We start from the raw sequence: 25362 nt of genomic DNA on the forward strand, positions 1-25362 counted from the left end.
ATTTCTACAAACTATATGTGTGCACTGATTTTTCTTACTATTTTATGTATTAAGTTTGTCAACGCCACCCCCCAAAACATACCTGACTGACTTTTGTGTGGTATGATATAGCACACCTGTATATGCATCCAGCCGTTTTTGCTGGAAGTGAAGTTATAGTATTTTGTCACCCCTTAAACTGGGGTTTAAAGTAAGTAACACAGATCAAAATGTTTTTAATTTCACCCAAATCAGACAAAATTTTGGTTTATTTCAACTCGATGCAAAATAATAGTGTAAAGCGAAATTTATCAACATTTTTTCGGAGGCAAATCTTAGAATAGATTCAAGCATTTCACATATGTAAGCTGAACGTAGATTAGGCGTGAGTGCCAGTGGTTTAATGAGAAAGTTCCCTGCTCTAGTTAAGAAGTAGCTTTTCCTAACATGTGGAGAGCTGTATACGGCAATATCAAATATCCAACCCGGGGCTGGCCATACCATTTCAAAATGGTATTTGTTGCTGCCTCGATTGGCACTCAGCAGTGTGGTGTTAGAGCAAGGGAATAGCTGGCCCAGTGTCGTTACAATGCGACAGGGTGTGTTGTCGTGTCTGGTGTTTTCGGCATGATACTTCAGTGTCGGCAACACTTTGGCGGCAAGGACTCGCCCTTCCACAGACAAAGTATTCACACACACCGAATGACATAAAAGGGTTATGTACGACGTAAAGACCCAAGCTGATACACTAACAAAGTATTTTTATATACTGTACACATATCTGGCTTTATTTGTTACGTCAGGCCGCTTAGCTCACTGTCAAAGGACGCTTTACCGCTACACTTTTAAATCTATAGTGTTCCATTTAACACAGTAAAGATTTATTTATTTATTTATTAGATTGGTGTTTTACGCCGTACTCAAGAATATTTCACTTATACGACGGCGGCCAGCATTATGGTGGGTGGAAACCCACGACCATCCGCAGGTTGCGACAGACCTTCTCACGTACGGCCGGAGAGGAAGCCAACATGAGCTGGACTTCACAGTAAAGATGACAAGGAGTGACTGCACTCTTATTAACTGTTCTTATTGTAACACTCGCCAAAGTGTTAACATTCAAACTTCATTAAAAGTTGGTTGAATCAATTTCTTAAACCAATACTTAAAAAAAAATAAGGAGTTGGAATATGAATAGTTTTGAAATATTAATACCTAATAAAACCTGGTTAGATACATGTAACTCCTGCAAGTACATTCACTCCTCGTGATCCTTAGTGTTAAAGGTATCACTTCAGTTTAAGAGAGTAGAATTAACATCATACTGCGCGTTTATGCCAGTCAATTATATTGACATGTGCAGCTTTATTTCTCTCATTTTAGTTTTTCTTCTAGTAATTTGTGATCAGGATTACTCAGTCTGAAATAAAGAATTTATTATTAGACTTTGGTGGCTATTTTAACTGATGAGATTTTACGCACGCTATCTAACGGTAAGAATTTTCAAGCACTTATAATAAAAATGCACAAGTAGATTTCTATGTCACAAATTCACAAAAGCAGAAATAAAATTTGTTGTGCATATTCTAGAAAGAGGGGGCCTCTGGGGCTGAGTCGTTTAGCGCGCTAGCGCAGCGTAATGACCCAGGAGTCTCCCACCAATGCGGTCGCTGTGAGTTCAAGTACAGCTCATGCTGGCCTCCTCTCCGGCCGTACGTGCGAAGGTCTGTCAGCAAAACCTGTGGATGGTCGTGGGTTTCCCCCGGGCTCTGCCCGGTTTCCTCCCACCGTAATGCTGGCCGCCGTCGTATAAGTGAAATATTTTTGAGCACGGCGTAAAACACCAATCAAATAAATAAATAAATATTCTAGAAAGAGAGAAATCCAAATTCTATAATATAAAATAGTGCGTGAATTTCAACGGATAAGCTGCCGTTACGACTGAAGATTCAAATTTTGAATTATGACGAATATGATAACACCCTTCATAAATTATGTCCCTATAATTATGGAGAAGCAAGAACATGTTTGGCACCTTTAATTGTTTATAGTCAGTTTCTGTCATTTCCAACTTTGATAATTACAAGCTATAGTATAGGATACGCGGCTGACATCAAAGCATGGCGATATCAACTGTCTGATTCATCGTTACTAATGAGGTATACCATTGTTACATCTGTGGCTCGATAGCCGATTATTGGCAAAATTAACATCGTACTCTGGAGAATATTTCCAGGAGGGGGGAGGGGGGGGGGAAGAAAACGTGATTGTCAAGATTTAATCACCGACCTTTTGATCAGGTATATAACTGATGGCCTTTGCCACATGTAGCGCTCACATTTTCACCTGCACAATGAAAGCATGCAATATATATGTGATATTGGTGGAGAGCATGTCATTTCTGACAAACTTCATCACATAAATCGCTACACGAGCGCTGAGTGCCTCCAAGGCCCCTAGAACTGCTAGTGGAGGCGACTAAATTGAATAAAATACTTCATGTATCCTAGCACTTTGTTCTTTTAGGTTAACAGCCATATAAAGTAGCTCCTTTTGTTGTGTAACAGTGAGGCGTGCATCATCCCTGTTTGGGCTTGGAAAACGCCAAACACCCCAAAACACTCCTAGCAAATAAAAGAATGTGTGGATCTATTGTAGACCCAAAACATATCCGATACATGTATTTATTATTATTAGGTGGCCAAGCAATCCATGCTCGGACACATATCGAAAATTTTCGGATTTTTCTTTTTTTTCTTTCCGTTTTTTGAAAGGTTTAAGAGGTGTAAAAGGAAAAGTTTTTATTGGATTTTGTTGAAATTTGGTGATTTTAGAAACAAGGTTACGCGGCAAATTTTGTCTATTTTGGTTAACCATGGTCACGTGACATGGCAGCCATCTTGGATTTTGGTTTTGAGAATTGAAAAACTCTCCCTCTTATTTGTTTCACGTTATGCTCAAGAATACTTTCACGATATAGTGATAAATGTCAGGTGATTCTCGACTGCCTAATCGGGTACAGGGCAATACTTCTCATGTTTCTTTAAGAGTCATACAACAGTTTGAAACTGGATACCGAATAATTTAAGATTTCTGTAATCAATTTTGTATCCCTAATGTATTCAAGCATGTATAATCCACGACTCTATCTTTAACCATATTTATATGGCCAGCCCTCTTTGGACCACAGTCTGGTAAGTTATCGAGGAAATCGACTGTAGCTCATGGACATTGTAGTCGTGAGTTCGAACCCAGCAACCGATATGTCGTCTACGACTTTAAGTCAGGAGGTTTACCCGGAACCCTAACCGTGAGGTGCGACAGCTCTTATTTTACTCATTGTGCTGTAGTCTTTTTAATTATGCACATTTCACATTTGCCTATTTTTTAACGTTGTGACGATGCTGTCGCACATAATTCGTATTGCACGTCGGTTTTAGTGACGTTCATATTGCACGTGGCTATTAGCAACGTTCATACTGCACGCCGGCATTAGCGACGTTCATATTGCACGTCGGTATTAGTGACGTTCATATTGCACGTCGGCATTAGCAAAGTTCATATTGCACGTCGGCATTAGCAACGTGACGTTACATCATTCATTCTCTCCCGGTACAGAAAAAAATAATACTACGAGTCTTGGTATCTTACATTTTTGTGTCAAATTTTCATTTTCGGTGACTAAATTTTACTACCTAGTGAGCGTCCCTGACAGTATTCTATTGTGTTCTCGAGTCCGCGCATCTACTTTTGTTGGAGGTCATGGAAAGCATGTACCGTGACTCTGACTCGTCGCTCTGTGCCGATCCCTACGTCATCAGTTACATAACTGTGTGTGTTCCCTTCTCAATGGCGTCCTTATGCTTTTGCAGCTTTGACATGACACTGTATGCAGATTTCTCAAGTCAAATCCTATTGAATATCGTCTCCCATGTTTCGTCTGTTTTATTGATATCTATGCGACCTACGGAAGACAGTCATTACGAAATATCACACTGGAATAAAATTGCCTATCGTCAGAGTAGTCATTTCACGCAAACCCAGTTTACCTCAACGTTTAATGACAGCAAAGGCCTATTCTCTGCCTCTCACTTCAATATACGTAGCATTAGAAAAGACTTTGACGAACTGTTGGATTCCTGCAGAATCTTAATTTTAACTTCACTGTGTTTGGGTTCACGGAAAGTTGGCTAACAGAATCAAATGAATCCCTGTATGAAATCTCCGGTTATACAATGTTCTCAGAGTCACGTCAAAATAAGAAAGAATGTTGAACGTTAGCAATACCGTTTCGCCGTGTATCATACAACACGACCTCTGTGACAAAGCTTTTCGCGATGAATATGAGTCATCGCGAGGCCCTTGGAATTTTTGAAGAAAAGTTTGAAAAAGTTTATGATGAAGTTTTCCCTGAGCAGACTGTCGCCGCTGCCCGTCAATGAATACGCAAACCATGGATAATGCCTTCTCTCCTTACGTCAGTTAACGAAAGAAACTGTACCGCGAGCAACTTTGGTTTCCCTCCCCAAACGCGCGAAATAAATACAGGAAATACAGAAAAAATCTGGATACTATGATTAAATGCTTTCGCAAAACATTTCAAAAATAAATTTGTACCGTCCAATAATGACATAAAGGACAATTGGAAAGCTCTCACCTAAATACTTGGCAGAGGTAAATCGCACGCGCTTCCAAAAATTTTTACTATAAATAGTCGTGATGTGTCTAACAGAGAAGACATAGCCGACCGTTTCAATAATTATTTTTCTGCCATAGTATATAACCTTGAATCAAAAATACCGCATGCTACATGCGACTTTTCTCAATACCTTGGCGAGCCATTCTCAAATACGCTAAATTTCTGTCCCGTCTCACATGCAACCATTTCTTCGACAATTGAATTATTAAAATCGTCTGCATCAGGAATTGACGGTATCAGTATGTCTGATCTCAGACTAGTTTCCGAGTATATTTCCACCTCGTTAACTCACATCATTAACATATCTTTCGAAAGTGGTCACGTCCCGGACTCATTAATGATTGCTAAAATTACACCCATTCATAAGTCAGGAGAACCCAACCTACTCGAAAATTATCGTATCTGTTATATTACATCTGTCCTCCCAGCCATAAGTAAAATATTTGAAAAACACTATAGCAATCAATATTACAAATTATCTCGAAGAAATTAATGTCATATTGCCTAATCAAAATGGTTTTCGTGAACATTATTCCACCATGCATGCACCATGTTCTTTACACGATTTCCTTCTATCTGCTAGAGAAAAGAATGAAACCAGTCTTGTTACTTTTTAAAACTAATCTAAAGCATTTGATACCGTGGATCACAAGCTACCCCTGACTAAACTTAAACATTACGGCTTTCAAGCCAAACCACTCCTATGGCTGTCAAGTTATTTAGCTGGCCGAACTCAGCGTCTCTAATATGAAACCATAGTTTCCTCTTTTGCCCAAGTTGACTGTGGAGTCCCATAGGGATCCATCCTATTTCGCCCATCTTATTTCTTTGCTATTTATTTATTTATTTATTTGATTGGTGTTTTACGCCGTACTCAAGAATATTTCACTTATACGACGGTGGCCAGCATTATGGTGGGAGGAGACCGGGCAGAGCCCGGGGGAAACCCATGACCATCCACAGGTTGCTGTCAGACTTCCCACTTACGGTCGGAGAGGAAGCAAGCATGAGCTGGACTTGAACTCACAGCGACCGCATTGATGATGATGGTCCTGGGTCATTAAGCTGCGCTAGCGTGCTAACCAACTGAGCCACGGAGGCTTCTATTTCTTTACTATATCAACGACATAACTAATGTCACCACTGTACCGAAATATGTATTATTCGCCGATGACACAAGTGTGTGTATCTCATCCAGAAATATAAACGAAGCAGTCACTACCATGTCTGCTGAACTCGAAAAGATTCGTGACTGGATGAATTCAGTCAGGCTATCGTCAAACATTAACAAAACCAAATGTGTTGTCATCGGACCAGTATCCTGTTTCTGAATTTAAATTTTTGGGTATAATGTTTAAGTGCAAACTTTCCTGGACATCCCATATCAATTAAATATGCAAAAAAAAAAAGTATTTCGCAACATTGGCATAATTAATCATCTTAAACACTTTACAAACAAACCAACTCTATAAATACTTTATAACTCCTTAATTTCCCCTTTTCTGAAGTATGCTTGTGTTTTGTGGGATTATACTAACACTTAGCCCTCTCATCTCAGACCCTTGAGTCTGTTACAAAAACGCGCAGTGCGTTCAGTAACCCTATCTAATCGACTCGAGCACACAGACCCTCTCTCCAGATCCCTGAATATTTTACCGGGAAAATTCTCTATCCTTCAGTTTTCTTTATTAATCGCTTTCTTCGCGCCTCGTGGGTTATCACTTCCACCTGTGCAATGTCCTCTATTTATTATTTATATAAAGATGAACTGTCAAGATTTCTTTCACTGACAAACGTGATATCTCACTGGCTAGAATTAGATATTACTTTTGTTATTACACACCCCGACGCCGTGACGTCACAAAGAAACATTTTGTTTCATGACGCTCCAATTCGAATTTAGCAGAATAACGTCATAATTCACGTTCCGTCAACTTTAACATTTCTTAACAACCACGCAAGGAGACACGATGTCATGCAAGACGTCATGTGCCACGTCACGCTATATACATGTCTGTGAAGGCCTATAGCTAAAAACAATGCTTAAGCTTGTTCAAATGCACAAAATCACGATATTTCAAAATATAAATAATACACAGATATCAAAATCCTCTATATATTGCCGGGATTAACTATTTTCCATGGTTTGACCTTCGACCAACCACAAGTTCATTAAAGTTTGATGCCGATCCACACCCAGAATTTTAAAATTTTTTTTGTAACTGCCTTATACAACCAGAAACGGTGCCAGATACCACCCAGTCATTCCAAAGTCAAGGCAACCGAATGGAAGAACATGTCTATTGTGGTGCAACAATTTTTTTTCTTTTCGCACCAAGTTGAATTATGTCCTCGAAATCGCCCAATGATCTTCGTAAGTCCGCCTTCGACTTAAAGCAACGCGTAATCGACGACTGCCCCTATCGATGTACATTGTTCAGCCTCATTTCAAGCTATAATCTTTAATACATGGGAACAATATTGTGTTTAATAAATCATTCATTTATACAATGTAGCACACGCAACTTGACATTGTTTTAATGTTATTGTAAGCTAAATGTGGTGACAAGCATTTTGAGTATTTCTAGATCAATGGCGCCTAATAAAATGTAATTAACATTTTTAAAACTAAATCTGCTTAAGCAGTGGTGGTGGTGGTGTGTGTGTGTGTGGGGGGGGGGGGGGGCGTTGTAATGTGCGGCCATTTATGCATTTACATGAACAGTTAGAATAAAACCCTAATTGAGGTAAACTGACAAGAGGCCGTATTTTACCGGCTATCATTGACCAGCTACCACACTGTCGTCGCTGCTCTGGTTTTACTCTTTGTCGTGTGCGTTTTAACAAACTATTTAACAAACAAAAAACCTTTCTTAAAGAAACGCGCATAAATATACCTACCCGTCACACAGAAATATCGTCGTTAATTGTCTCGGTATTTACTAAAACAGATCACCGTTACATTAACGTCAGAAGCAATAAGGCTTTCTTTAGTTCTACTCTTTATAAAGGTTACCACTCATGGGATGTTACATTATTCATTGAATTACTTGAATTTCTCATTAATAACATCTATGTGAAATTCGGAGATACCATTTACCAACAGTGCATATGTATTCCAGTGGGTACCAATTGTGCGCCTCTTTTGGCAGACCTATACCTGTTTTCACATGAATACGACTATATGCAGAAATTACTTAAAAGTAATATCTTTAAAGCTCGATCCTTTTCATTTACCAAGCGGTATATTAATGATCTACTGGCGTTAAATAATCCCCATGTTGCTGTAGCGTTAAAGGAAATCTATCCGCCTTCATTGGATATGAAGGAGACAACAGATAGTCCTGATGGTACATCTTATTTGGATCTATATCTGTACAAAGACGAACAAGGTCTCCTTTCACGCCGCCTTTACGACAAAAGGGATAATTTCAATTTTGATATTGTAAATTATCCATATTTAGATAGCAATATACCAAAGGGTTCTGCATATGGCGAATACATATCTCGCCTTGTAGCATTTGTCAGATCTTGCGTTAATTGTGATGACTTTAATCTGCGTCACAGGTTGCTAGTTCAAAAACTAGTTTGTCAAGGATACTCCATCAAACGCCTTCATTCTAAAATTCTTAAATTTTACAATGAGTATAACACTCTCGTTGGCAGGTATGGACAGAGCGTTCAGAATCTCTAGCGATCTGCATTGTGATCAACCACATAGACGGCGCTGTTTTCCCTATGTACATATCTATCACGTACATGGTATTTAACAACATAGATGGCGCAGGTTCCCCAGTGTAACCGTCTATCTTGTATGTCATGTGTAACATTATAGATGGCGCCTCTTGTAGCATGAGATCTTTACATATTAACGGGAAAGATGTAATCGTCCGTTACTTTTGAATCACAATCTGATCGGTTAGGGTTTGTAACGCTCATCATTTTCAAACTGTATCTAATACCGCTTAACCTAGGGACCGTAAAGATCAACATCAACATGATGCCTTTATGAACAGTCGCAATTAAAGCGCGACTGAAATACTTGTTTAATTGTTATTTGACATGGAACTCATTCACGGACTACGAATTTGAACTTTGATATGGAATTCATGCCTGGAATATTCATTGTCTGCCTGGCATCATTGAAAACTGATGACCGCTTCTCTCTTATGTGTCACCGGCTTTATTTCGTATTTGTATAATTTCTTACATACCTTTGTCTTTGGGAGTTAGTGTTAAACGTTGTTTTAGAAATGGATCTTGCGATTATCGACTTGGAACGCCCTTTACGGACTACGAATGATATGTGAATGTCGGACTTGACGCTTATATACAGTTATGTTTAATTACATTTACACCTAGAGCAGATTAATGAGAACCACGCGTTCTGCTATAATCAACGAGCCATCAGGTGGGGTGGTGTGTCAGGTACGAGACCTTCGTTAGTCCACCATCTATCCTGTCTTTGTTCTCATGGGGTTTCATGGTATGACGTGGAGAGACGAGTAACGCCGAACATATGACCAAGAAGTGACAGGAGTGGACGGTTTGAGTCGTCAGGGGTCGCACGCTACAGTCTCCAGGTCCTTCACACAATACTTGTGCTTCATTTGACTGAATATATCATTTCATTGAGGTCCCAAGTGCAGAGAAACCAATACCTTCTGGTATCTTCCACTTGGTAGATGCGCATGTTTTAGTTCTCCAGCAATCCTGCCACCCCGCTTTCCAGTTTGGTTAAACATCCATACATTACGGTAAGTACTTTCAATTCGATTTTCAGTTCGGCACAGTACGTGTTTATACACAGAACAATCACATTTAACTTTGACATCCGGTGAACTCCTACTGAGACCCACGTTCAGAAACTGTAATACGTCGAAATACACATTCGTATCTCTGACGTCTACCAAAATGGATGCTCTAAATAAATAATCGCAAGGCCGGTTCCCAAAATGACATTTAACACAAACCACCAAAGAACTAAGAAAGTATATAAAGTACGAAAAGAGGACGGAATCACGCAAAGAGAAGCAGTCAACAGTTTTCAATGATGGTCGCAAGACGTAAGGAATGTTCTTGCGTACGAGTGAAATCAGTATTCAAATCGTGTACAGTGTTAATATATAACATATATATATACTAGCATTGTACACGATTTGAATACGATGAAAAAATATGAATCTCAGTTGCGTCTTGATTGCAACTGTTCATATATCAAACGCGGAGATCTAATTCGACACGATGAAGATACCTCCCTTAGCCCATGATAAAGCCTACTAAACCTCATCGTCACGATTCATATGATTCTGCACGCTCTATCCATATTTTTCATACAAAGACAATTATACTCAATGTACAAAAAGAAGGCGTTTCATGGAATAACCTTGACACACCAGCTTTTGCAGCAATAACTCGTGACGTTGATTGAAATCGTCACATACCACACATGATCTAACAAATGCGACAAGGTGAGATATGTACACACCATAAGCAGGATTCTTCGGTTTATTGTTGTCCAAGTAAGGGTAATTTACAATATCAAAACTGAAATGATTGTTTAAATCATCAATGTACCGTTTATTGAATGGGCCTGCATGGTGAAGATTACTCTTTAATAGTTCCTGTATATGGTCACACGTAAAACGAGAAAAGGTATAGATCCAAAAGGAGATCGCAATTTGTATCCATCGGAATACCTTATACACTGTTTATATGTGGTTTTCCCGAATTTCACGTAGATGCCATTACTGACAAATTCAAACATTTAGATGAACACTGAAACATCCCATGAATGGTAACTCTTGTATGTATTGAAACGGAAGAGGGCCTTGTTGCATTTGACCTTGATGTAGCGGTGACCAGTTTTATTAAACACCGATAGAATTAGTGATGAAATTCTATCAATCAAATCTTTGTGAGGAACAGTAGTACAAAGCGCAGAGAAATCCCAAGTGTAGAGATGTCCTTATACGGTACATGTATTTGAGCGTCTAATTTGTTAGTGAGACGTTTTGGAGTTTTTAAGAAGTTATTTAAATTACCCGTGCTAAGACAAATTGATTCAAGATAATGTATTTAAATTTAATGGCACGTGTTAAAAGACAAGAGAGTGTTTAACGCCATAGTCAATAATTTTTAGTTATACAATATCGGCCAGAATTTAGGGTAGAGGATATCGGATCGAGTGCATGGGGTAAACCACCGATCTTTGGCAGATGACTGACGCAGTCTCTGTGATGTAAAGATAAGTACACCATGATAATGGAAATTTTATCTACGGACTATAAATTTGAAATTGGTATTGTATCTAAACGTCAAAACTGACGTTGTCCTGGAATGGCCATTTTTGTTGACGGCTTGCACACGAATGAGACGATTCGAATACCCGCCGTCTACGGTACCGGACTATCCCGTAATTTAGTTAATTGTTGAATCATGCTTATTGAGAGATTTAGTTTAGTCAGTTTTGAACCGAGTCACGCAATTCTTGCGTCCGTAGTTAAAGTGTGATGGTTGAAAAACGGTCACATAATGGTTTCCTCGAATTCACATAAGGAGAAATTTAAGGAGAATTGTAAACCTGGTACATAAAGGAACTAAATAAGGTATTCTTGCCTTTGACCTTAACCAGCTGTCAGTTGTCTGTGCGGAAAAGTAGTACAGAGTGTAGAGAAATCCTATACGGAGATGTCCTTATACGGTATATGTATTAGAACCTCCAGTACTTCAGTCTTACATTTTTAGAGCTTAAAAATCCTTCTACAACCTTTTTATTGTATATAGAGATTATCTTAACAGTGTGTGACCGGCGATGATGTATCAGCTCGAGTTGTTTGACTGAGGTCGACCTGTCGTATCAGCTGAGATCGAATATATGTACGAGGTGATAAGTGTACAGAACAAAGTATTATCCAACCATGTTACATCTTCTACGGATTTCGTCCACTTTCAGAGTGTACAGCGTGAAGTCGAGCAACATGTTGGCCACACCGTGTTCAGGATATTCAGGCCCACCCTTCTGAAACCAAATGGTGTCCAATGGCAGTGCTGACGTCAAACGTTACCAATCCTGGCAACTTCACAGATACAGACCCTTCTTCTGATGCTCCACCAACCACTTTAATTTTTGTCAAAGTTACCTATTACACGATCGCTTCAGTCGTAGCCATCATTGGCAACGGATTGCTGATTTCCACAATTGTCAAATGTAACGCACTTCGCAAAGTGTCCTACTTCCTTGTGGCTAACTTGGCCTTTAAAGATTTCACCTTCGCCTTGGTGTCCCCTGTATTTGTAACGCCCAGTGTCTTCAAAGACCGCTGGGTGTTTGGACATCATCCCTGCATCCTGTTCGGATTGATCAGCACGTGGTTGGCGTATGTGGAACTGTTGACCCTGGTTTGCCTTGCCGGCGACCGTTATGTGGCCGTTACAAGGCCATTACGATATCACCAAATTCTGAACAGAAACAAGTTCCGAGCGGCCGTAGTCTTCTGCTGGTCATACTCGTTCCTCTGGGCCGCAATGCCGTTAATGGGGTTTGGGGAATACGTTTACTACGACAACCTCAAAATTTGTCAGCTAAACTGGTCTCCTGGGCTTACTCCGCTCACCTATACTAAAACTGTAGGAATACTTCTCTTTTTCCCTGGGACAGGTATGATCATTTACTGCTACATCAACATCTACAAAAGAGCTAAGAGCATCAGTGACGTTCCCGTGTTTACGGTACAAGCACAGGCCAACGGGAACAAAGGTAAAAGAACAGGGTCCAGAGGAACAAAAGCGACCTTTACAATTGCACTCATTACTGGGATATATTTCTTCTGTTGGTTCCCATTTGTCGGGGTACGGGTCACTCAGGTTTATTATCCCGGGTATAAGGATGATCTCACCTTGCAAACAATAGAGAATTTCACACTCTATTCCTTTACCATCGCGAATTTCATCAACCCTATTATTTACGGGATTTACAACAGAGAGTTCAGGTACGAATTCCTTAAATTGATCAAGAGAGGAAGATAGACGAACTATGGGGAGACGGTCAAAGGGATTCCGGCCTAATGTCATACTTTATATAATTTCTTAGTTCTTTGGTGGTTTGTGTTATACATTGTTTTAGAAATTGTACTTGCGATTATTGACCTGGATCGTTCTCATTGGTTCACGGTTGGTATACGAATATCTGTTTCGATGCATAGATACTGCTTATACGACACAGTTTCAGTTCTAATTTTTGTTATTTAGTTTGGTGCAAAACTATACCAGTATCTAGGCATGGAAGTAGGTGCTAGTGAAAGAGCTCTTTGTAAAACCCCTAGCTTTGTTAATGTGTAAATATTTTACATATGTTCACATGAGTGATGTACCTCAGTAAACCGATTCTGAGCCTGTATTTGCCAACAAATTGTCGACATGGAGGGTAAGAATCGGACTGCATAGGGCAGGCCGTCATAACTACGGCCAGATCGGCATAATGGCGTCATATGTCCTTATACCAGTCGCTGTATTTGAATCGACGTAAGCATGTGAGCGTTTGAACTTACCAATTGTAGAGATGTTGAGCCTAACCCAGACCGCCCTACCATTGTGGAGACAGTCGATCATAGCTAAGACTGGGGGACAACATACACAGGGACAATATAAACAGATTCTATGCGTCTAAACAGATATTCGTATACCAGCCGACAACCAAAGAAAACAAACCAAAGAAAGTGCGAAGTACGAAGCTAGGGACGAATCATGGAAAGAAAAGGAGTCAACAGCTTCCAATGATGTTCGAAAGACGAAAGGAACGTTCTTGGTCAATGGATGAAATCAGTATTCTAATCGGTGTAGCATGTTTGTATTGTGTTGTTCGCAAACGATTTTGTCTGAAAATGCGGTGAAAAAAAGACTTAATGCGAGTTCATTGCCTAGGAAATACCGGTAAAAACAAAAAACCGACAGCTCATACGAAAACTCATTCTCAACTGTGGAGACAAAATGGACGCTACACAAGCCCGAGAAAATTTACTGCTAAACACATGGGTATATCAAATGACGTCACATGGAGCTAGCGAGCCAGTCTCCAGGAATTGAAGCGGACGAAAAATCAGAATGTTGTACAAGTGCCTGGTTATTGTGAAACCCCAAGTGGTGAGTCAGCAGGACACTCCGCGGGATATACAACAGGTTACATCCTTTTCCCACGGAAAAATGCCAGTATCGAGTGAGCGTGTCCTAACAAACACCTCTTCTGACTAGGGCTGGTGCCTTAAGTCAAAGAATCTGCAGCGGTGTCGCTCTCTTTGCTGGAGTATTGATGGGTTATTGTCTAAATTTGGCTGGTTTTATGCCGTATGTTTTTTTGTAATTTTTTATTTGTTTATTGAGGATTTCCCACAGCTCTATAGCCACGGGGGGATCGCCTCAACAATAAAATCAACCCATATACATAAAATAACACATTATTATATTATATTATTATTGCTGGGTTTGGATGGTGAATCTATTGGACACGCTTATAAAATTATGTACAGATTTTAAGATCATTTGATTATTATTCACGCTTAGTTCAGGTGAACCAAATAAGAGTATAGTACAAAGGTGTTTAGAACAACTACTCAAAAATACAGACGGGTGAACCCCAGGAGGTATAATTCTAAAGATGCTTTTTACCATGTGCTTTCTATGAGTGGCCTTGGTCGAGTCACACCTAAGACTTTAAAAGAGGAAGTTGTAACTTCCTCGCTTGGCGCTCAGCATGAAGGGGATAGTGCAACGACTGGTTGACCCGTATCAGTATAATGGCTCGGGCGGGGCGGCTTACTTGCCTTCGGTAAGTCGTCTCAGTGATGCAGCACTAAATAAAAGAGCGGTGGAAATCCGTCCTGCAACAAGGAGGCACATTACACGTGCATGCACCCTAATGATTCCTTCGTCGTCATATGACTGAAAAATTGTTGAGTACGACGTTAAACCCCAAGCACTCACTCACTCACTCTATGAGTGGCATAGGCAGGGCAGTCAAGGAAATAATGAGATGCATATTCACATTTATGTTTACATTTACTACATTACTGATGGTCGATAATGTTATATTTAAAGAGGTCACCGTGAAGAGCGCTCAGTCCCATTCTCATTCTACTGAGCACAATGGCCACCGTGAAGAGCGCTCAGTCCCGTTCTCATTCTACAGAGCACAATGGTCACCGTAAAGAGCGCTCAGCCCCATTCTCATTCTACAGAGCACAATGGTCACCGTGAAGAGCGCTCAGCCCTGTTCTCATTCTACAGAGCACAATGGTCACAGTGAAGAGCGCTCAGCCCCATTCTCATTCTACAGAGCACAATGGTCACCGTGAAGAGCGCTCAGCTACAGATCTCAAATAGAAAATCTCCATATTCAACAGAAGACCCTATCAAGCCAAAATATAGTGTGATCATACACTTTCTAGTAAGTGTTCGCCTGGCCCGACTAATCATACTCAATTTCATATTACTTGTCTTAACTATAGCTCCTACATGCTCATTCCATTTACCATTGTGTTGCAGAATAATTCCGAGATGTTGATGGGACGGAACGCTCTTCACATCTACGCCATCTAAATACAATCTCGGATGTGAGGGATTATTTTTCAATGATATTAAGAGATAAACAGTTTTGGTAGCATTAAATGACACAAGCCATTGACTAGCCCAGTTGGATAGACGTTCAGGATCACGATTAAGTTTAGCCTCAGAAGTTGTTGAATCTAAAATTTCTTCAGACAAGGATGTGTCACCTGCAAATACTTTAATATTACATTCAGTATTCATACTAATATCATTGGCAAAAATTAAGAAGAGAAGTGGACCCAATACAGAGCCTTGTGGGACACCAGCATATATTGGATGAGTTTCGGGCTCGTTAAGGCAAACCTTAATTTTTCTGTCACACAAATAATCTTTTAACCACGCAAGTAGAGGATCTTCAATACTCAACTGCTCTAACTTAAACAAGAGACCAACATGCCAGACTTCATCAAATGCCTTACTGACATCTAAAAATAGTAAAGAGGTGTCATTTCCACTGTCAAGACTTTTGTATATGTCATGAACAATTTTTAAAAGCTGGCATACAGTCGAATCCCCACGTTTAAATCCAGAGTTCTGTGGTATAAGAAGATTATTTGACATACAATACTCACACAGATGTTTATACACGACCTTCTCCAAGACCTTAGAAAGAGAGGGCTGAAGCGACACTGGTCGATAATTAGAAACGTCATGTCTATCTCCTTTTTTAAATACAGGACAGACTCGAGAGAGCTTCCATGCTGCTGGAAAGACAGCTATCTGTAAGGAATAATTTAAAAGATTCGTTACGGAAGCTGCAACACAATCAGCAGAATTATTAAGCATGAAGTTGTTTATACCATCAGTAAGTGAGGCTTTCCGTGTATTCAGGGTCTCAAGGAAATGTTTAATCTTAGTTTCACAGGTCTATACAACTGAGACGTGATACTGTAACATACGTAAAAGGTGGCAAGGCAGGCACTGTGTGGTGAGGGGCCGGCTGAAACGCATTCTGATGAATTTACAGAATGAAAATGAATTCGCCTTTTCAACGTCAATTGACACATTTTTGCCATTGACAGCAAGAACAGGAATAGGCGGTTTTGCTTTCGACCCTAATAGAGATTTCATTATCGATCAGTATGTTTTTGTATCCAGCTGGGGGTTGGAGAGTTTACCTTTTAAATCTGTGGAGTAACGCAGTATTGCTTGACGTTTAGCATTATTGGCCTCCCTTCTAGATATATAATATCGAAACTTATCCCATCGGACTTAGTCCGTTTGTATTATTTGAAACAACGATTCCTCACTCGTATCTTATACCGAGCATCGTTGGTCATCCAAGGCTTGTCACCTGGTCTAATAGTGACTTTCTTATTCGGAACACATTCATTGCAACATGACAAAAACAAACTGTTCCAGACAAATTATTTGTCATTCACGTGGGAGAAAATATTACCAACGACATCAAATGGCGTAACAGAGAGAAGATTGCGCAGGCCATACCAATCGGCCATTTAAAGTCCCACACATGTCTTACAAAAGCCTTTGGTTTATCGTTACATAAGATGTTTATAGTGCAATAAATAGTACAGTAGTCGAGATTAGCCATTGGTGAGGCAAGTCCGTAGTCAATTTTATAACCAATACAATCCGTTATGAATAAGTCCAGTACATAAGCAGCAGCATCAGTATATCGAGTGGATTTATTAATTAGTTGAAAAAGATTTTTCCCAGCTACCATATCATAAAGGCTCATTTTCAATTCGCTCAAATCGTGGTATTTTTCCCGATGTAGACCCGTTATTAACATGGCATCGGGATTTTCTTTTTACATTGAAGTTAAATTTTTTTCCAGATTACTTAAAAAAAGCTCATGTAAATGAGACGCTTTTGTTATTCTGTTCCACCATTATCCATAACATCTCACTGCCATTCTCTAAATCCTTACGTCTAGTACTATTAGGAGATTCCTTGCAATACATTTCCACCTCCTCCGTGTCTGTCTTTTCTTTTAGTACAATACCTATCTAGATTAACAGTATCATCAGGAATATCACCACTAAGCCAGGTTTCTCTCACACATATAACATAATTATATTCCTGTGTTAATACAGTGGCATTTCATCTAACTTAAAGTAAAACGACAGCTGATCATCATCTTGGGCCAATAAACTCCGGGCATTAAAATGACAACAAGATAAATTGTGCTAATTTGGGGGGCCCGGGTTTCTATGTACATCACCGCACCTCATTAAGATTGCCATATGTATAAATAATGAGTAATGCAGATTGCATAATATACTCAGAACAGAAAAAAACCAAATATGCCAGTAAGAGATTCAATTCCCATAATAATTAGCACGTCTTCAAATAATGTAAATAATTTTCGAAGATGTAGACTGACTTTATAACACATATAATTACGTCATGCCCCAACTGCGACTCTGTACAGGCTAATGTTATCCATGATGTACCGGTAATAACCAGAGAGATAGCGAGTGAAAGCACATGCACTAAAACCTTCATGTAAATACCCAGTTCCTCAGACAAACACATAATGAACTTTTTCCAGATTATTAAATGTAACTGTAACTGCTGATCCAAAATACCATTATTTCTTGACGAAATTAACCGAAATCATCCAAATGATTGTTCCCTTACAAAACAAAGTAACACAAAAAAAACATAATACTATACACAGCATGAGTTAGGTCAATACCTAAAGTATGGCATAACAAAGGGAGGGTTAATTTACTATGAGGATCTAAAATTAAACACAAATAAAACCACAGATTAAATTAGACCATCAATTCCTGCAGAGAGGACCTAGAGAGAAGAAAATCATCTTCATCCAAAGTTGATAAAGGAGATAATTATATGAGGTGTGGTATTTACATTCGGTTTAGATGATCCCGACATGAAGACACATTAAGATGCCTGCATGACACCGGAGCTTTCCACTAACAGAATGATCCATTTTAAAGTTCATTGGTCAAATTTGGCACGATTATATAATACCACAAATTTACGAACACAAGGGCCCCGGTGAACGGGGAAGTCCGTGCAGTCTCTCCACGTGGATATTGAGCAGTACGTACCCAGAACACGTTTTACTGCTTTACAAAGATTACACCTTTGAATGCATGCGCTGGCAGGAAAGAACAGCAGTCACGAAATTCATGCAGCTCAGCGATGATTACACAGAACTTAAGCCCGATCGAACCACGGCAAATGATGGTTACTGTTCACTCGCCTATATCATGTAATGTCAGGGAAACGTTAAAATAGACCTATACGTGCACGTAGTTTACCGTATCTGAGCAGTCTAAACATAAGCACCTGTTTCCTTTCACTATTTTCAGACATACGGGAAAAGATATTTCCGTTGCGTGACCACACACTATGCAGATTGCCATATGTTTGTAACTTTGAGGTCATTTGATTAGCTGAGCATAGTGCTGTTCGCGTATGACCTTTATTCCATCCCGATTGATTATGACCTGTAGGTGATCCCAGCTGAATCCAGCAGTGACATTACAGTGACTGCTTTCCAGCAGGAATATATGCGTTGATTTGTTTATTGATTTGATTGGTGTTTTAGGGGACGCCAGGTGGCGTCTCTGTAGAAAGTAGCCATGCTCATTGAATAAAATTTACAAGTGCGAACCCACCGATTTTAGATTTAGTTCGGAAGTAAGACTTATCGTTGATGATAAAAGAGCAGCCAATCTTAAGAGACGTTTGGAAGTTTCTACAGTGTTACTTGGGGGACAGTGTTTGGCTATGTCGAAGCCGACAGCATTAACCCTTTGTCGCATACTTGGTTAGAGGTACCCTTAAAATACCTATATACCCCGTTTATACATTTATTGATAATTTAAATGTTCTCAAACAAATAGATACACAGTGAAAAAAAAAGCTATAATTCACTGGATTTGAACCAGCAAAAGGAAGTTACTGTGTAACTGATCAGATCAAAGTTCGATGAGAAACAAAGTCATGTTTTCTGTTTCTTTCATCTTGTCACCTATATTCAGCTCTTTAGAAAATCAGTCTGCGGATGGTTGTGGGTTTCTCCCGGGCAGGGCACGGCTTCCTCCCATTATTATGCTGTCCGCCGTCAAATACGTAAAATATAAAAAACATGGCAACGTCAACAATAGTCAGTTCTAATTTAGAATTTCATCGAAGTAAGATGACAATGACGCGATAGTGTCGCCAGAGCCTATCATGGGATGCCATTCATCAAAAGTTTCCGCAACAGTGGAAGAAATAGTCGGTAAGCGACGTGAGATACATCAGCCACAAGATGGTGGAAACGTGTGAGACGTTGCAAAACGGCGCCGATGCCGGGGACGATGGAAAGTCCGCCAAAGACACAGGTTGTGGACTTCGAACTATTCCGCGTGTGCAGAACCGAATCTGTGGAATTGCAGATCGTGTCCTCCAGCGAATGTTTGGTCGACAAAATAACTGAACAAGATACCAATATTGTTCCCAGACCTGAAGTGATCGATCAACCCGGGAGGTCCACAACCAAAGATGACTTGGTTGTGGAGGACATTGAGGACTTCAGCCGGGTTCAGCTCTGGCCCTCACCTGCCGGGTCGGAGATGGATTTAAACGTGGAAAGAAACATCGCAGACAACTGAAAGGGCAACACTCTTGATCCAGTCACATCAGATATACCTCACACTGATGTCGACCCTAGTAGTGACGGGGAAACATGTCGAGGATAATGACGGGTTGTCCAACCGCTCCTCCGTGTTATCTAAAAGAGATACCTCCCCGTTGAGTACGGACAGATACCCGAGAGATTGCCCTGAGGCTGCCCTTCCCTTTACCAGTAAGACCGTCTTAAGCGACTTGTCTGTCCCATGTGTGAAGGGATCCCTTCCAGACGTTTTCAGGCTCCGCAGGAAGAAAGTCCGAAAAGCTTCCCGGTCAGCTCGTGATTTCCGACAAAAAAATAAGTCAAGGGCATTCTCGAGCAATCGCAGAAGAGCCATTGGCTCTCGAGGGGTTTGGCGGGCTCCCGATTTGGCAGCAGTCCAGGATGTGGCACTCCCTGGTGTTCTTCAGGAAAATCCAAAACCCGACAAGGTCTGCCTAGAAACGTGGATGAAGCGACGTCTGAAGGAGGAGGAGGAGAAGAAAAAAAGATCGGAAATGATTTTGTATCGAAGAATTGTGGAGATAATCGTATATTTTTAGTGATTCAAATTGGGGAAATTTTGGGGTTACAGGATTACTGGGATTTTGTCAGGCAAGATGCTGATCATATGTATTGAGTGAATTTCGACAAGCATTGGGAAAGGAAGAAAAATTATCAAAGAACGATTTAATACATTAACTGATTATTATATACAACCGTCATAAGAGAATTTGAACAATTATAGCTTTAACACCATCAGTTCTAAGCAGGAAGCCTGCAAACTACTATCTACAAACTAACGGTAAGCCTTGGCCCAGTGAATAGTCGGGGTCATTTAATAGACAGAGATATTCTACAGAGTTCAATGTCTGGACAGAATCGCTGGCGTGAACATAAGTGAAACAAGAGCATGTGCACTTCGAGGTTGTGTACACCTGTAGTACATGTAACACAGAGTAAAGACACAGTCATATTGTATATAGGAGACAGTGTAGAAATGGTACAGAGGGATAAGTATGACACACTGTCACGTACTCTGTGGTAAACAAACCAGTATCATACAGTATAACGATACTACGGTAGATCGACCGAGTGGTACTAGTGCATTATTGTTGAACTCGACTTGTGAAACGCTGCAGCATACCACTTTACAATACAGTAGTTGATTATGAACAGCTGCATTTGTAAAGACTTTCGCACATGCGTTTTCGGTACATATACAGAATTATCACATAATAATTTCAGAACAATCTTACAAATGGCTTTTTTCCATCAACTCTTACTATGCACATGTAGTATGTGTTAATGTGTACACATTCAAACGTCCTCAGATTTATGGACAATTATTGTAGTATCGCCAGTATCGAGTGAGCGTGTCCTAATAAACACCTCTTCTGCTATGTATATATGTAATATATGTATATATGTCTAATACTGACAAGCCTACCCTGCACCGGCTGCACCGACTGACCTGCCTGCCTACCTCCCAACCACCCTGCATTGAAAATACATAAGTAACACCAATACATTATACATACACACAAGAAAATTTGGTGGGTGTTTTCCACACCGCGGGGTGTATGTGTATAGACTAGCGTGATATAGCGTGTAGTAGACTAGAGTACAGTATAACAGTATAACAGTATATGGGATGTAGATATAGATAGATAAATAGAGAAAACAGTGGTTTGTTTGTTTCAGGCTGGGTATAAATTAGGCAAAGTTTTAAGTAACTCTAAGTTTTAGGTATGCATGGTTTGTTTGTTTCAGGCTGGGTATAAATTAGGCAAAGTTTTAAGTAACTCTAAGTTTTAATAAGTAACTCTAAGTTTTAGGTATGCATTAGGTGGAGTAGAAGGTTAGGAAGACTTTGAGGATTTGGGATAAAAAAAAATATCAGAACAAGTACAATTGTACAATTAAAAAAAAAATGGGAAGACTGTGTCTGGTGTGGGGTTTCTTTTCTTTCTTTTTTTAGTGCTTAGATTGAGAAAGTACTCTTTCGGGAAGAGTTGGGTGGCCCTGAAAAGGGCCGTTGGAAAAAGTGCTGTTTGTTTTTTTTCTTTTTTTAAAGAGCCATGTTTCTTTTTTCTTTTTTTTTTTTTTCAAACAAATTCACACGAAAACAATTAAAAAACGAGACATATAATTAATAAAATAAACGAACAACACGTAAAATATACAAATTACAGAACGGACACCGCTGTGGGTCCAGTCTGCGGGCACAGGTGAGACAGATCGCCGCATGCCCGCAGGGTAGGAGGCATGCACCCGACGGTCTCTCATAACAAATCCGACAAGTCGGAAAACCGTCGGGTACCTGTCCCCTACCCGGCGAGAACGCCACAAGCCCCTCACCTGCGCCCGGTCCAGGTGCGACAGGTGGTGCTGCTGGTGGTGGTGTTGACTCCGGTGGAGTGGTTGTTAACGGTATCCCGCCAACCGCCGCGGGGATGAGAAACCATTGTAGGGGCGGTTGAGCTCTTAACCGCTCCTCCACATTTCTAACTAGGCTGTTACGTTCCTCACTGGTTAGGTAATTGTCATTCCCGAGTTCGGCTGTGTGGAGCGGCATGTTGGGGTGAGCTCTAACCACCCCTACTTCCCTAGTCGGGGTAGAAGGCAAAGCCTGGGCTAGGGGTGATGGTAACCGGTTCTCATCCTCACGGCGGTCACGGCTGGTGTCCCGTGGTTGGGGTGGGACCCGGGCTGTAGGGCGGGTCGAACTCCTCTCCGAATCCAGACGTGCTCGGGCCCGACCCCGGCGTGCCGTCAACCACCCAGGTGATCGTGGTGGGGTTGTTGTTGGTACAGGTGATGGGAGTGATGGGGGTGATGGTGATCTTACCCGACCCGGGTTTGAACTCCCCGCCGAATCCAAATTCAGTTGCCGGGGGAGTTCCCGACCAATACCCCGCCCCACGGGAGCCCTCCGTGTTGTAAAACGCTCCATGCGTGTTTGGGTGAGGCGGGGTGTCTCCGGCGTGTTGTTGTTGTTGTTGGTGGTGGTTATCTCCTGGAGTCGATTGCCGTAATTCCCCCGCCCTATCTCCACTTGCCAACCAGCTCTTCTACCCATACACCGTAGGCAGGGGCAGGGACGGAGGTTTCTTCCCTCTCCGTCGGGTGGTGGTGACGGCGTATTCGGGATGATGAGGATTGGAGAGGCTGGGGGTGATGGTGTCCACGGTTCTTCGTCATCCCGGTTAGAAGAAGAAGAAGACTGGTCTTCATCCCATTCATTCCTTCGCTCCTCCCCGACACTCCCAAAAAATTGCGGGCCTGATGATTCATAGCGTAGTGATGTAACGGTAAAACTGAAGTCAAGCAAATGTCGTAACAGTCTGATCAACTCAAACCCGCGGTTATGTTATATATACTAACAACCCTGGCCTGGGCGAAAGCACGACAAAAGGAATTATCAGCCCACTGATTGGATGATGAGTGTAAAAAAACGAGCGGGCTTTTATGTTTTTCTCCCGCCCGTTTCATACAGAATCCTCAGCCTGGTAGAGCTGTGCGCGTGACGCTACATTGTTGTCAGCCGGGTTGTGTTCAGCTCGCCTGCTATGTATACCGACATCGGCTGGTGGTTGTGATTTCTACGTGTATAAGTGTCAATTGAATAAGTGGTCATTGTAGGCTTAGATGTCTTCTTTCTCCCCGAACCCGCTTTGCTTCTTGAAAGTTAATTGAAGACAGTAAGAGCTATCGCATGTTACATGTTTGTAACAGTATATGAAAAGTATAAAAAAAACTTCTTTACTGGATCATATGCAATAAGACATGCTGCATTTCATTGCTGAAAATTACTATTAAAAAAGGGACTGGGTCAGTGTGTCAGTGTGTCATGCTAGGGCTGCTATCTACCGGAATGGTTCCTATGTATTATGTATTAAAAAAAATTTTTTTTAGCGGATTGACGCTTCATTTTAATTAGTAGATTACCGCATAAAGTAGTTGTCTATCGGTCACCTTCAGACGTTGTTGTTGTTTCCAATTAATAAATATTACGTAATATTACGCTTCGTATTCGCTAGATTTCTTATGGGAATAACAGTAGTTTTAGTTCAATATATTTAAGGATAGTTGTGTCTTTTAATAGTTTGTAACTCCAGTAAAGCTAGATAGAAAGCTTAAGTAGCTTAGAGGATATTTCCTTATGTATTTCGTAGTAGAAATCCACGAATGCGCGCGATGTCAAATGTATGTAAACAAGGGGGATAACTCCTGATGGAATACGCTTAGCAGGGGTGACTACTTTTGTTGGAATAACGGAAATAAGGGGCATAACTCTAAAGGTCAAACGACAATACGTGTCTGGAAAGAGTAATATATATATATAGTCATTTTCTTTATTTTTTGTTCCAAAACTGTATAAGGGTTTTGCAGAGTTAACAATTGTATCAGTATATATATCTATATATATAGATTTATTTCATTTAGTTCATATTTGTGTAAAGCAAACTCATGTCACAATTCATTTAAACACATTGTATGACTTTATTTCACTTAATTTACAATATCCCATGAAAAATTAATTATGATTTGTTGTTATTTAAATCGGGCGCTCATTTACCATCCTTGAGACGATCCCCAATAGTATGGGTCAGTGTGTCAGTGTGTCATGCCAGGGTTGATATCTATCGGAATGCCTCCTATGTATTATATGTATTATAAAATTTTTTAGCGGAACATATGTACATACGCACATATGTACAATAGTATGTATATAGAGTATGTCTAGGTTTACCTGGGTTATAACGTCTACACCCTTCTATGTTACAGAGACCTGTTTCATCTACCACCACCACCACCACCACCGACGACAACAAACCCAGCACGAGTCAAGCTCAAGTGAGTTTAGCGGAAGCTACCTCGCTGAAAGAAGAAAAAATGAAAAAACAAAAGAAAAAAGTCCAACGAGCCAGTTCGAGCCCGACCCGGTACAGCCTCACGAGGCTGTCTTACCGAGCGGTGACAGTGACGTCCTGGAGTTGTACCAGCGGCATTGGCAATCGATCCGAACGCATTTCCATCGCCACAAACCAATTCAAGACTGTTATAATTACCGACTGAGTGATCTCGGTGCTATCCCAGCCTATGTAGACGAGATTTACGAAGACCAGCCGACCGCTTTCACTATCAATTACAGTTTTGGATATATCCTCCGCCACAAAGAGACGGGTCAGGTGCGGTATTATTACCCGAGCACCAACAACACCCGAGTACTCGACGCACCGTACCGCGTGGCCAGTCGGGCTGACCTGCGAGGATTCCACACCCAGCATCTGCTCACCCAAGACCCGCTTACCTGGGCCCAAAAACAACGCCCCAATACGAAATGGACCGTCGACCTCATCACCAACGTGTTGTTTTTCGTCCACAAACTCCCGCATCAGCCTATCGGTAAAGGTGGGGTGACGTTACCCTCTTACCTGAAAGGAAACAAGGGGCTACACACGTTGGTGGGTAGAAATAACGG

General features: G+C 40.8%; 2 protein-coding genes across 2 annotated transcripts; one reads left to right on the forward strand and one right to left on the reverse strand.

Moving 5' to 3' along the window:
• Positions 1-10265: 10265 nt before the first annotated feature.
• On the forward strand, positions 10266-12771 carry LOC135480470 (melanopsin-A-like). Its single transcript, XM_064760308.1, has 2 exons — positions 10266-10311; positions 11841-12771. The coding sequence occupies exons 1-2, from the start codon at positions 10266-10268 to the stop codon at positions 12704-12706; spliced, it is 912 nt and encodes a 303-aa protein (XP_064616378.1). The 3' UTR covers positions 12707-12771.
• An 8948-nt stretch (positions 12772-21719) lies between these two features.
• LOC135480473 (uncharacterized) lies at positions 21720-23830 on the reverse strand. The gene is made up of 3 exons (XM_064760312.1): positions 23826-23830; positions 22236-23194; positions 21720-21745 (listed from the first exon to the last, which is right to left on the reverse strand). The coding sequence occupies exons 1-3, from the start codon at positions 23828-23830 to the stop codon at positions 21720-21722; spliced, it is 990 nt and encodes a 329-aa protein (XP_064616382.1).
• Positions 23831-25362: the final 1532 nt, after the last annotated feature.

The sequence above is a fragment of the Liolophura sinensis genome, chromosome 13 (assembly GCF_032854445.1).
Source record: "Liolophura sinensis isolate JHLJ2023 chromosome 13, CUHK_Ljap_v2, whole genome shotgun sequence".
NCBI lineage: Eukaryota > Metazoa > Mollusca > Polyplacophora > Chitonida > Chitonidae > Liolophura > Liolophura sinensis.

What these genes read in the sequence shown, in the direction of transcription:
- LOC135480473 (XM_064760312.1), bottom strand. An exon ending in CGCACCTGGACCGGGCGCAG is followed by an intron (nt 21,746 to 22,235) that starts GTGAGGGGCTTG and finishes AAATCCTCAAAG; the next exon opens with TCTTCCTAACCTTCTACTCC.
- LOC135480470 (XM_064760308.1), top strand. Translation starts at nt 10,266, where the DNA reads ATGGGCCTGCATGGTGAAGATTACTCTTTAATAGTTCCTGTATATG. An exon ending in TTTAATAGTTCCTGTATATG is followed by an intron (nt 10,312 to 11,840) that starts GTCACACGTAAA and finishes CGATCGCTTCAG; the next exon opens with TCGTAGCCATCATTGGCAAC.